This window comes from Aotus nancymaae, unplaced genomic scaffold, assembly GCF_030222135.1.
Source record: "Aotus nancymaae isolate 86718 unplaced genomic scaffold, 86718_ANA_hifiasm-v0.15.2.pri h1tg000059l, whole genome shotgun sequence".
Classification (NCBI taxonomy): Eukaryota; Metazoa; Chordata; class Mammalia; order Primates; family Aotidae; genus Aotus; species Aotus nancymaae.
This window is the reverse complement of record NW_026988473.1, coordinates 53192824-53206453: the sequence shown is the minus strand read 5'-3', so window position 1 is coordinate 53206453 and position 13630 is coordinate 53192824. Positions and strand designations below refer to the sequence as shown.

The 13630-nt window shown below is 41.7% G+C and overlaps 1 protein-coding gene across 1 annotated transcript; it reads right to left on the bottom strand.

Annotated features, from left to right (window-relative positions):
- Positions 1–5086: 5086 nt before the first annotated feature.
- On the bottom strand, positions 5087–12730 carry MRPL17 (mitochondrial ribosomal protein L17). The gene is made up of 3 exons (XM_012456741.2): positions 12512–12730; positions 12138–12206; positions 5087–11795 (listed from the first exon to the last, which is right to left on the bottom strand). Exons 1-3 carry the CDS (start codon positions 12683–12685, stop codon positions 11511–11513), a joined length of 528 nt encoding a protein of 175 aa, XP_012312164.1. The 5' UTR covers positions 12686–12730; the 3' UTR covers positions 5087–11510.
- Positions 12731–13630: the final 900 nt, after the last annotated feature.

Here is a 13630-nt window from a genome sequence, read left to right as displayed (position 1 = left end):
AGTGTCTGAAATGTGTATCACACAGAAAAACCATAGACATTCAGTGGAGTTTGACTGAAATCCACTGTGCAATGAGTCTAATGAAGAAACTAGTAAAACTAAAACTAAGTCAAACTGAAATCAATTGCAAACCTTAAAGAACAGAATCCATAACACTATTAAACTTTTCCATGCAACACAGTTGTCATAAACTTTATAAATTGCTGATGTAAACAAATTTTTGAATTGATAATTTCACCAAATTAGATTTTGGTGTCCAAAAGCAAATTTTTCTAAGTTGATAAATTTGGAAAATTTGGTCAATTGGACTCTGGGTAGCTCGGTCATTGGGTGAATTGTCTTTCAAATAAGTGCCTAGTTTGTGGGTACAGATAAGGATCACGGAAGACAGGGAATTGAGAGAACTTTGCCTACAGACTCCTTTTTTTTTTTTTTTTTCCCAAAATAGACAGTAAGGTAAAGTGCTGAGAGAGGTGAAAGTGAAGTAGAGGGTTTAAGGAAAGTGGAGAAAGGCCGGGTGGGGTGCTCACACCTGTAATCCCAGCACTTTGGGAGGTCGAGGCAGGACGATCATCTGAGGCCAGAAGTTCGAGACCAGCCTGGCCAACATGGCAAAACCCCGTCTCTACTAAAAAAAAAAAAAAAAAAAAAAAAATATATATATATATATATATATATATATATATATATATATTAGCTAGGTGTGCTGGTAGATACCTGTAATCCCAGCTACTCAGGAAGCTGATGTAGGAGAATTGTTGAATCTGGGAGGTGGAGATTGCAGTGAGCCAAGATTGTGCCACTGCACTCCAGCCTGGGCGACAGAGTAGAGAAAGTTTGCAGGAGTCAATGAGGTGATGGAATTGGGCAACCCAAGCTTGCTGAGTTGTGTTCAGGACCCAGCTCTGCTGGTGCCAATTCCATTGGTTCTTGATGCTTCTTGTTCCTAGGAGTGCTCAGTGATGAGGGCACAGGAGTAGAGAAATCTGGTGATTAGTAGGTAGGTGGGAGAAAAAGACAAGGGGTTCAACAGGGGATGGCATGAGAATGGTGTTGTTGGCTCATGACATCCAGGCTGGGATGAGAAAGAAGAAAGGCTTGGTACACAAAAAGATAAAAGAGAGAGTCCAAAGGACTGGAGTTTCAAGAGGCATGAGGTTTAATATCTGTGTGCAAGGGGATGAGGGAGCCAGAAACAAGAAGCTGGGTTTACAGAGTGAGATTCTGGAGGGTAAAATTTCAGGGGTAACGCAGATCTTGTCATGAAAGGGCCAGAGGCCTGGTAAACAGAGTGGGCCGGTTGAATGGGTTACTGGAGGTGAAGACAATATACAACAGTGGGGCCAGAGACTTGGATGGAGCAATTAGCGGGGCAAGCACATGGATGGAATGATAGCAGGTCTTAGGATGGTGAGCAAGACTCTGGGACTAAGACTTCACTGAATCTGTAATTAGGAGCTGTCTTCTCCCAACCCCAAACTCCATAAACCCAGCATTAATGAACCATCTTGTCATGAAAAAGGTGGGATGGGGAAGGGAATCTTTTTCTCGAGTGTTTGCAAAACTTCTCTGGAGAGGTCTTTATCTTCCTATATTTGCTTCTATCTCTGTCAGCTCTGTATTGACTGCTCAGTCAGATTTTGAATTCCAGATATTCAATCTGCTCCAGCCCATCCTGTTAGGTCTCTGACTGACTGAGTTTAATGATTTTTTTGACTAGCTGTGGCATGCTTTCTTCTGAAAGGTAGACCTGCTTAAACTGTAAGCTTGCCAATTGACTTCCTGCTGACTGGGCTAACAGATGCCCTAGAATCCTTATCCCTTAGCAGGTATGGCCAAGACCATTAAGAGGAAGTGGTATAATCAATGTCCCGAGTCCCAAAAGGTAAGGTGCTTTGCACAAAAATGGAGGAGCTATGGAAGCAACAATAAGGATTGATAAGAAAGCTCCCTTTCTTCTTGCTCTCAACCCAAGATTTTGAATTTTTCCCTCAATTTACAAATACCCTTTAAATGTCTATCTGTACAACTAAATGACCTTGTAAAAGAAAATCGCCAAAATTGACTTTTTAAATGTGCCTCCCTTTCACGTTGCTGGTGTGTCTCTGCCTTGTCTTCTCTTTTCATGGTCACCAAACTTCTTGAGCTGTCTTTATGGTTTCTGCTTTTGTCCCTCTCAAGAGACAACTCTATCAGAGGTCAACAGTAAATGTCCTAATTTTGAAGTCCAATGGCCAAAGATATTCATGAAACCACTACTCTGGAGCCTGGCCAACATTAGGTTCTGAGAATACAAAATTAACTATTGTCTGTCACCCAAGAACTCACAATCTGCTGAGGGAGATAGGCTCAAATTGACATTTTCAACACTCTTTTCCCCTGGATTTTGAGACACCAGTGTTGTAGTTGTAGTGCTCCTTTTCAGCCTTCTAAGAGGGCTCCTCTCTTTCTCTGTCTCTCTCCCTCTGGCCTTTGTATATTGGCTCTATGCTAGGACTCTTTTTTCTCTTATACCATATTTCCTGTCTGAGAAATCTCATCTAAACCAATTGCCTCATTTCCCATGTATGTGTGTATGACTCTCGAGTTTAAATTGCTAGCTTACATCTATCCTCTGCGCTCCAGAACAACTGTTAACAAGACAGTTTCTTAACATCAGTATACTTACAACCAGGTTCATCACTGTAATCTCTGATCCACTTCCCCTCTTACTTATCCTCATTCTCTGTGAATATGTGAATAGAATTTCTCTACTCAACTACCCAGACAGAAACCTGGTGTTATCCTCAACTCTTAATTTCTCCTCTACCTCATGTAATCACGTACAATGTGTCTAGTCTATACTGCCTTTTCTATAGCTGTTTGATCTGTTAGCTTCTCTAGGTCTTCCCTGCTTTTTCCTTAGAAAAAGGTTTCCAATTTTCCTTAGATTCCTTAACTAGCTTCCTGTTTGGTTTACGAGCTTCTAGTCTTGTCCCTCTGACCCATCTTACAGTCTGATGCAAGAATGATCTTTCTGAAATGTAAATCGTATCCCTCTTTTCTCCATTTAAAAATACTAGTGGCATCCCTTAGTTTTCAGGATAAAATCCAAACACTTTATCAAAAGTAAATCAGGTTACAGGGCCCTTTGTAACCTGGTCTTGCCTGGCTTTCCTTCTTCACCTCCTTCACTTTTTCCTCAAATCCTAAATCCCTGCTATACCAAATTACTTGGAATTTTTCAACCACTTTATACCATTTCATAATTTAAAGCATTAATACTTGCAGACCTTGCTGCATGGAATGCCCTCCAAACTGGCTTCTTTCCCTGAAGCTTGATGAACTCCTAGTCATTCTTCAAGATTCAGCCCTAGCATTGTTTCTTCTGAGAAATTCTGCATGGACCGCCTCCTTTCTTGGTACTCCAGTAGGCCTCAGATGCAACCATGTTCATAGTACCTGTTTTACTATGCTGTACTTACTTTTGATGTGTCTCTCTAACTAATCTTTTGGGCCTTTGAGGGGACATCCTTATATTTCAAACAGTGCTTTGGAGGGAGAAAAAATATGCTTGCTAAGTTAACTGATTAATTATTGAATGCCTCCTATGACAAAGAAGACACCATGCTAGGCACTGTGATGCATTTTTGGAGGTTCCCTTTCCTCTCTTAAAAACTTCTCAATCTCCTTCAAAAGTTCTCTATCCTGTCTGTTCCCTAATGTCTGACCTCAGCCTTCTCTTGCTCTACATACATACTCTGACTCACTCTATCCATTTATTTAGCTTTAATTGCTGACAACTCCCAAATCTGTTCTTCCAGCAAAAACCTCTTTTTCAAGCTCCAGATGCTCCCAGGCATCTCAAATGCAGCACATATGAAACTGAACTATTTTCTTTCTTTCTTTTTTTTATTCCTTCTGGGATAAAAGGAGAAGATAATTGTAGGAAAGGTTCTGAAACCATTTTAAGGAAAAGTAGTTAGAAATTAAGCCAGGACAATGTCATAAAGTCTTCAGTGACATCCCTAGGTACAGCTTTTGTGTTTTCGTCTCCTTTTGTGTTTTCAAGTGAATAGCAGTAAAATTCCTTTAATGCTGTGCTTCCCATACTGGATTATACAGTAGTGTACCAAGGTATATTCGAAGCCACAGTGTAAACAAGGCTTGTCTTCCCAATACATCTGATAGAAAATTGTGGGTGTGTGTGTGTTTGTGTAATGTACAAAATTTAACTTGTGAGAATTAAAAACATTATTTTTCTATTAAACAGATACGTTGTGGAACAGAATGCAAAACGTCAGAAAAGTTAAAGGTCCTTTCCTGAAAATGTAAGCACACAAACCATTTCTATTATTAAGATATCTCAGATTTAACTACCAAATTTAAGGCTGGGCTTGGTGGCTCATGCCTATAATCCCAGCACTTGGGGAGGCCAAGGCAGGCGGATCACCTGAGATCAGGAGTTCGAGACCAGCCTGGCCAACATGGTGAAACCCCATCTCTACTAAAAAGTACAAAAATTAGCCAGGCCTCATGGCAGGTACCTGTAATTCCAGCTACTTGGGAGGCTGAGGAAGGAGAATCGCTTGAACCTGGGAAGCTGAGGTTGCAGTGAGCTGTGCCATTGCACTCCAACCCGGGCAACAAGAGCGAAACTCCATCTCAAACAAACAAACAAAAACTGAAACACCAGTAACTACCAAATTTATATCCCAGAACTAGAGGAGAGCTAGACTATGCCCATGCATTTAAGAGTACAGAGAGGAAAGCCTTAAGGGTACAAACCTTACCTAGGCATGAACAACAGGGAATCAGCTTTGCGGGAAGTTCTTTTTTAGATGAAGAAGGAGGAAACAGGAGAAGGGAGGAATCAGTGAGTCCAAAAGACAGAGCTAAGCAGAAGAACTCAGTACAACACATTGATTCATTCAACAGACATTTATAGATGCCTATTTTGTCTCATGTTCTTTACAGGGTGGTAGGAAAAGAGAATTAGATGTGTTTGTGCCCTTAAGTAGTTCACTATTTAGTAATGAATGCTGAACAATATAATTATACCGTTGTTGTAATAAAGAATATATAATGTGAAACTGGACACTGGAAAAGGAAATAAAACAATCTTGTTTATAATGGCATCAAAAAGAACAAAAATTTGAGAATAAATTTAACCAAGGAGTTGAAAAATCTATACACACACACAAAAGATCTATACACTGAAAACTATGAGATGCCAATGAAAGAAGTTGAAAAAGAGCAAATAACTGGAAATACATCCCATGTTTATATATTGGAAGAATTAATAATATTAAAATGTCCATGTTACCCAATGTGATCTACACATTTAATGTATTTCCCTATGAAAATTCCAATGGCATTTTTCACAGAAGTAGAAAAAATACTAAAATTAATATAGAACTGCAAAAGACCCCAAATAGACTAAATAATGTTGATAAAGAACAAAGCTGGAGGCATCTTTGCTGATTGCAAACTACATTACAAAGGTACAGTAATCAAAACATTATGTATCATACTGTTTTGCATGTACAGCCATGCATAACAGTATATGCATAACAAAAATAGCACATATGCATAACAAAAATAGACACAGTCCAATAAAACAGGATAGAGAACTCAGAAATAAACTCACACATATATGGTCATATGGTCAACTGAATTTTTTTTTTAATAGGGTTTCACTGTGTCGCCCATATTGGAGTGCACAGGTGCAGTCTTGGCTCACTGCAGCCATGACTTCCCAGGCTCAAGTGATCTTCCCATCTCAGCTTCCTGAGGAGCTGGGACTACAGGCACACTCCACCTCATCCAGCTAAATTAAAAATTTCTTTGTAGACATGAAGTCTCCAGATGTTGCCCAGAGTGGTTTCAAACTCTTGAGCTCAAGTGATCCTCCTGCTCCTGCCTCTCAAGGTGCTGGGATTATAGATGTGAGCCACCATGCTCAGCTGGTCAACTAATCTTTGATGAGGCACCAAGAATACACAATGGGGAACAAAAAGTCCCTTCAATAAATAGTGTTGGGAAAACTGGATAGACATATGCAAAATAACAAAATTGGACCCTTGTCTTATATAGAAATGAATTTGGAATGGATTCAAGACTTAAATGTAAGATGTGAAACTGCAAAACTCTTAGAAGAAAACACAGGGGAAAAAGCTCCTTGACATTGGCCTTAGCAATGATTTTTCAGATATGACACAAAAAGCATAGGCAAACAAAATAAAAATAAACAAGTTGGATCACATCAAACTAACAGGCTTTGTACATCAAAGGAAACAATGAACAAAATGAAAAGGCAACCTACAGAATGGGAGAAAATATTTGCAAACCATATCTGATAAGGGGTTATATATATATATCCAAAATATATAAGGAACTCACACAATTCAATAGCCAGAAAACACAAAAAATCTGATTTGAAAATGGGCAAAGGATCTGAACAGACATTTTTGTAAAGAAGCAGTATATGAAAAAGTGTTCAACACCACTAATCATCAGAGAAATGTAAATCAAAACCACAATGAGATATCATCCCACACTTGTTAACATGACTATTATAAAAAAGATAGGAGATGGCACGTGTTGGCGAGGATGTGGAGAAAGGGGAACACTTGTATACTGTTGGTGGGAATGTAAATTGGTACAGCTACTATGGGAAACAGTATGAAGGTTCTTCAAAAAATTAAAAGTAGAACTACCCTATGATCCAGCAATCTCACTTCTGGGTATATACCCAAAAGAAACGAAATCAGGATCCTGAAGAGAGATATCTGCGTTCCCATGTTCACTGCAGCCTTATTCACAATAGTCAAGATATAGAAACAATCTAAGTGTCTGTCGACACATAAATAAAGAGAATGTGGTATATTTATACACAATGGAATTTTATTCAGCCATAAAAAGGAAATCCTGCCATTTATGACAACATGGATAACTTATTCACTTAGACATTATGCTAAGTGAATAAGTTAGACACAGAAAGAGAAATACTGTATGATCTCATTTATATTTGAAATTTAAAAACATTGAACTCATAGAAACAGAGTAGAACAGTCATTGCCAGGGGCTGAGGTATGAGGGAAATGGAGATGTTGATCAAAAGGTCCATGCTTTCAGTTATTAGATGAACAAGTTCTGGGGATCAAATATACAGCACAGGTGGTGATGGATGTGTTAATTAAAAAAGAAAAGAAATTGGATCATTGGAATAGTGCTGAGCTTTGCTGGGGGGAATTCTGTCAACACTTTACAAAAAAAGGCAACCTTTCAGCATTTGGCTAGTCTTGTAAGATGTATAGGTGTTTTCTGCCTGTAGGTTGGTTAGAAATATTCCAGAAAATTGGAATATAAAATGTGTGGGAAATGAATTAGAAATATGCTCACATTCTTGACAATCATTATTAGCATTTAAGTCCTGGAAGAGGAAGGAGACCATTTCTTTTGCTTGGCATACTCGGTAGCATAGCTTAACCCTGTCTCTGCATATGATACCATGTTTATTGTTTTGTAAAGCTCAGCCAGAGAGTTGAATATGGCATGGATGTAGCTTACTCCTCCTTATTTAATGAACATATATTGAGCATCTATTTTGTATCAGGCCTTATGGTAGAGTTATCAAGAATGAGTCCCACTTTCTGGATTCAGTAGTTTGGCTGAATGAAGGGATCAGTTAAGTAGACAGGCAACAGTAGTATATATGATTGGCAGGTGTATGCCCAGAGGATTATAAATAATGGTACACAGGAGAGGCCTGAGCCCATCTGGAGGGTGATGCGGAGTTTGGGGCCACTAAAGTGACTTCTGAGCAAATATTTGAATGACAAGTAGGAGTGGACTTGAAAGACGGCAAGCATTATAGAGGGAACATCATACACCAAGTAGTGATATAGTCAGAGAATAACAAGCAGTTTCTCATGAAGGGTGGCTGCAAATAATGATAGGAGAGGAGGCCGAGAAGTAGCTGGGACTAGGTCACAGGTGACTTTTGTGTCATTAAATGTCTGGATTTTATCCAGTGAAGGCAATGGTTAGTCATTGGAATACTGACTATGAAAAGTGTTTTTCAAAGAGTAGATTGTTAGAGGGTTGTAAAATCAATTTAGTGAATTGGGGCCAGCATATAAAAGGTGAACAAGTAGAAACTACGAGTGTAGATCATATTTGTAAAGGTAAATCACTTTTTTTTTTTTTTTGAGACAGTCTCACTCCATCACCAGGCGCCAGGCTGGAGTGCAGTGGCGTGACCTCGGCTCACTGCAACCTCCACCTCCTGGGTTCAAGCAATTCTCCTGCCTCAGCCTCCCAAGTAGCTGGGACTACAAGCACGCACCACCACACCCAGCTAATTTTTTTGTATTTTTAGTAGAGACGGGGTTTCACATGTTGGCCAGGATGGTTTCAATCTCTTGACCTCGTGATCCGCCCGTCTCGGCCTCCCAAAGTGCTGAGATTACAGGCGTGAGCCACGGTGCCTGGCTGGTAAATAACATTTTATGAAGATTTTATTTCAATCATTTATGTTTTTGAATAATCTGATGTAAAATGCTTTTTGGTCTGTGGGTCACAGTCACAATTTTTGAGAAGCACTAGCGTAAAGGTTCAATGGTACACAAATTATCAGATTACTTTTAGTAGCAATTAACAGAAAATTCACACCCAAATGGAAATAATCACTAAAAAAGATTATTATCCAACATAACTAGGATTCCAGTTTGGGAGTTCTTGGTTTTGTACTTTTAGTTGTTCTAATCTGCCACTCTCAGTGTTATCTTCTGCCTAAAGCCAGTTCCCCAGTGACACTTAGAATAACATGCCAATGTATTCCTCTAGGCAGAATAGAGCCTAGATTCTCACTGCTTCAACTTAGTTTAGGCCTGTCCACCAGAACCCATTCAGGAACTAATCCACTATAAGGAACTGAAATGCAATGTGTCAAACTCAGTGTATTATGGAAATATAGAGCACCTTGATTGACAGTCATGAATTTAGGTGTGGGGATGGTCAGGGGAGCCACCTAGATGATGACAACGGTTTATATGTAAGTTCAGTGGGTTTTAAAAGGGAGAAGGCTTTCTGCAGGGTAGGGACTGCTTGAACAAAAGGCTGTGGACAGGGGAGCTGTACACAAGGAAACATCCAAAATAAGAACTTTTATGCTTCTAAGCCATAGCATTTAGAGGCACAGGAAGTAGCTGGAGTGATGAGTAGATGTCTGAACAAGGAGGGTAGTCCTGTCTTTCCCATAGGAAATAAACAACTGAAGATCATTGCCAGGGAATTAAGATGATCAGATTCCCATCACTACAGCCAAAGTGTAGAGGAGAGAGGTTAGGAGGTAATCCAGGAGAGGGATCATGGATTTCGTATTAGGGAGCGAGTTGACTGCAGATTGGAGAAACATCATGGAAATAAACGTGTTCACTTCAGTGTAGATGAGTTTAAGGAAATAATCACTGACTTTTGTAGTCATCTCCCCAGGACATCAGGTTTATAGTGTATTAATTGTAAAGCCTAAATTTGTTACCTTTTGAGAAAGGAATGATCATTACTTTGTCAACCTTACTATAAAGAACTGGAGCCCAAGATGGGGGGAACCTTTGAGAGTGCTGCTCTAGGGTTTGGAATGTATTTAAAGAGGTACCTAGATGGACTTGGGGGAGCATTCCACTAGGTGAAGAAAAGTTATTTATTTATAGGCCAGATTAGTAAAATTCTTGATGCTGTTATTTTCCTTGTGTTATCCCTGAGCCTTTAGCAAATGTCTTAGGATTCATGTACTTTTATTTGGACCAAAACCCAAAACATTAAAGGGAAAGCAGTATCCCTTGAGGCCACTGTGGTAGTGGCAGTGGCCTGTTATTGTGAGCTCACTGATGATACAGGTTGTTTCTTGTCTTTAGTCTCTATATGACAAACAGTAGATATTGTATCCCTGCTGCCTAAATTGATGCTGGCAACTAGCAGATGCTCAAAAAGCATGTAGGGAACTGTTTAAAGTCCCAAAGGGAGATACATTTCTGGGGTCTAAGAGGAAAAGCTCCAGGAGCCTAGCCACAATCCATCTATTCAAAATAAAGATGTGGTTTTAAGGAAAGTGATTTCTCCAGAAGTCAGGTAGGACTCCTAGATATCAAGCTGGGGTGGATGTTCATGCTAAGACAGGAGGAGGGGTATATTTTTTAGCAGAAGCAGAATTGTAGCTTTATTTCATAAATGTTTTGAGTGTCTACTATATATCATCATTCAAAATATAAGAGCTTTCTGGCAACAGTGTGAAGAACAAAGTAGAGTAGAGATAAAGAGCTCTGCTGGGAGTGGACAAGTATCAGACTAAGGCAGCTGCAGCTAAATAACCCAGAATAGTCCTGTCACTGAAGCTATGTCTACTACACCAGTGACCCTTCTACCCTTACTCTTGCTTATTGTCTCAGATAATGGATGGGTTCCGTGGGCCAAATATACTCAGAAGATACAGCCTAAGATAAAATCTCTTCTACGTATTCTACTGGGGATATGGCAGTTATTGGGCACTGCTATCAAGTGTTCAGCCCAAGAGCGATGGCTCCTTTCCAAGTCTTTCCATAACTACCACACTATGAAAGCCTCTGAACCCAAGGGAACAGCAGTCTGGCTGTGCCAAGAAAGGGGCTCCCAGCTTCTCACATTCTGTAGCCGGATTTCCCTTTTCTGGGTTCCCAGAGAGGCCAGATTTGACAACAATAAAAACTTCCAGGAAATTCCCAGGAGGTTTAATTTCCTAATTCTTCTCTAGCTTAGACTTTCTTACCCATTCCCCCCACCAAAAGGAAGGAGCTTATCCTGGAGCCTAACATCCTCTGCTGAATGTCTCCACCCCTTTGGCCAAAGTGGTGGAACATCTGAGTTCTTGGGTCCTCTCCTCTCAGGTCCATTCAAGGGGTTGAGGGGAACACGTGAAAGTAATGTGTGATCCTGCCTCAAAACAGAGGAATGACTATAGTATCCCCAGAAGGTTCGTAGGGTACTAGATTGTTTAAGGAAGTTTCACTTGCACATTGTCACTCCCCTACCCCTGTCAGGAAGTAATCATTCTCTAAGAAATCCCAAGCACTCAGTCTCTAGGAGACCAGATGTCAAAACAACCACCTCTGGCAACATTTGGAATTATAGGATGCACTCCCATCTAAACTGGCATTAAGAAAAACAAAACTGCACTAACCAAAAATAACCCAAATTTAAGGACCAGAAGCATAAGTCATGGATTTACTATCCCAGGTAGACTGAGCATTTGGATAATTCTCATTCTCCAGATACCCCACAGGAAGGAAAAAAGAAATGAATTTATATATATTCATATAAAGACTTTTATCTATTGTGCAAAGAGAGGGCCATCTGGCTCCCCAAAAGGTTCTCAACCCCATCAAGACTGTCCATTTTACAGCTCTAGCTCCAGTTCTTCTCAGAGAGTAAAAGCACTCCAAAGGCCTGTGATCATGGACACTGATTAAGGGCTGCAGGCTCTTCAGATCCAGTTAAATCCCTGGTGTTTGAGCTGTGTGGGAGCTGTGGTTGCTTGCTTGCAGGCTCTGGCTGAGGTCCTGCCGCAAACCCTGCAGCAGCTGGTTTAGGAGTGTAAGGTGGCTGTCTCTGCGAGGCAGAGGCAGGGGTGGGAGGCAATTCCCTTTATACTCGATCACTGCCATCTTGGCCCGATCCGTACTCCGATTTGGGATCTGCAGCATTCTTGTGTAGCCCCCATTTTGATCTTTGTACCGAGGGGCCAGTACTTGAAACAGCTTTGGGATCAAGTCCTTCTCCTAGAGGGAGAAGTATCCAAGAGACAGCAGAGTCAGGCACAACTGCAGAGGCATTTAACTTTACGCCACTCCCAAAGGTAAGGTCCACCCACAAGTAGAAAGACCTCCCCCTCCCCCACCAATCTGGTAGAGTCAATGTTACACAAAGGGTTATTTATAGGCAGTTGTGCAGAGACATATTCACATCGACTTCAACTAACTTAAGACACAGTTTCTAATTTAGTCAACAACACTGACCGGTAAGTGAGTACCCTAGCTTAATTCTGTCCAGTTCTCCTTCCTCCAACCCTTACCCCCAGGGAGCAAAGGGTAGGATTTTGAAGGAGGCTAGGACGCACTCACTGTGAGCCAGAAGTCAGCCATGCGCATGGCTCGTTCGTTGGTGTCTCCCAGCTTCCCATAGTCAATGAGCTGTGGGGACAAGACATCACGGATCCGACCGAGCAAGAAAACAAGGCGTTAATCTAATTTCTCTAATGCCGGACCGCAATCCATGCATTCCACTAGCAAAGCACCTCTAATCTACGCCACCCTTAATTCCGCAGCCCTAACCAGTCTTCCATTAGAGGCGATGGAGAGGCGGGTTCAGCTCAGGGTCCTAGGGGACTCAGACTTGTGGAATGGTTTAACAGGTTGGTCCCAGTCCCTTCCCACCTGCAGCCGGCACCCCCCTTCAGACCAGACTCGCACAGTGGACAACGGGACCCGCTCCTCACCTTCTCCGCATAGCCCCTCATCTCGTCCACACGCGCCCATGGTGCCTCGATGCGTTCGTGCCGCACCAGCCCTGTGAGCAAGTTCCGCAACAGATGGATGCGAGACTCGGGACCAAGGCCCAGACGGCGATATACTCGGCCATGGGAGATGGCTGCAGCGACCGACAGCCGCATCTTCCCACCTTCTGCCCGCCCCTTGGAGGCCGGAACTGGAAACTGGAAGGTACACCGGGTGGAGGCAATTTCAAGGAACGCATGCGCCTTAGCGCGGAGCGTGGCAAACGTGGTTGCGCATGCGCATCAGAGCCTGCCTCGTTGGCAGTCTCGGAAAGGGCGGAGAAACGGTGTTGAGCTTTTCCAGAGGCGGCGAGCTGGGCGGGCTTCAGGCAGAGTGAGCGGTCGTTGGCAGCCGAAGAACCGGGCGCCCCCTAGTGTAGGGTAAGCGGGCATCGGGTTTTTCTTGAGCTGAGTCAGCCGAAGTGTGGCATTTAGGGGGATGGGACTCTCCGCCGCTGAGCCCCCTGGGAAAGAGAACGTCTGAGGAGAAAGGTACTCGGAGGGTTCGGGGTCCTGCGGGCTGCCCGCCCTACCCGGCCCAGCAGTCGCCAGCTGGCCTGGCTGACACCTGTGCGCATCGTTTTTAACACAGCAATTTTCAGTAGTAATGGTGAAATGGATAATAACGATGCCCTGAAAAGAAACGCTGATAGTGAAATTTTATTTTGTTGAAGTAATCATTCCAGTTAAAAGAAAAAATTGCAGCACTAAAAGGAAAAGTAGTGGATTGTTAATTACACCAGTGTGATTTTTTAAGGGGAAAAACATACCTACACATTTATGTTAATGAACAATAATATTATAGTTTGTTTTTGAGCCTTAACATCTGCAAATTGGCAATGACTGTCGAAATTGTTCCTTGTTATGGGTTGAGTTGTGTCTTCCCCATGATTCTTCCTGTCCCCAAAAAGCTATAAGTCTTAACCTGCAATAACTCAGAATGTGACCTTATTTGGAAATAGGGTCATTGCATATGTAACTTGTTAAGATGAAGATATACAGGCATAGGTGGGCGCCTAATCCAAAATGCCTAATGTCTATCTATCTATCTGTCGACACTAG

Bases quoted from the DNA above. Each gene is read 5' to 3' on its own strand.
- MRPL17 (XM_012456741.2), bottom strand. From the start codon at position 12,685: ATGCGGCTGTCGGTCGCTGCAGCCATCTCCCATGGCCGAGTATATCGC. The intron at 12,207-12,511 runs GTGAGGAGCGGG...TTGTCCCCACAG, and splicing joins TGAGGGGCTATGCGGAGAAG to CTCATTGACTATGGGAAGCT. The intron at 11,796-12,137 runs GTGAGTGCGTCC...TTCTCCCTCTAG, and splicing joins TGGCTGACTTCTGGCTCACA to GAGAAGGACTTGATCCCAAA.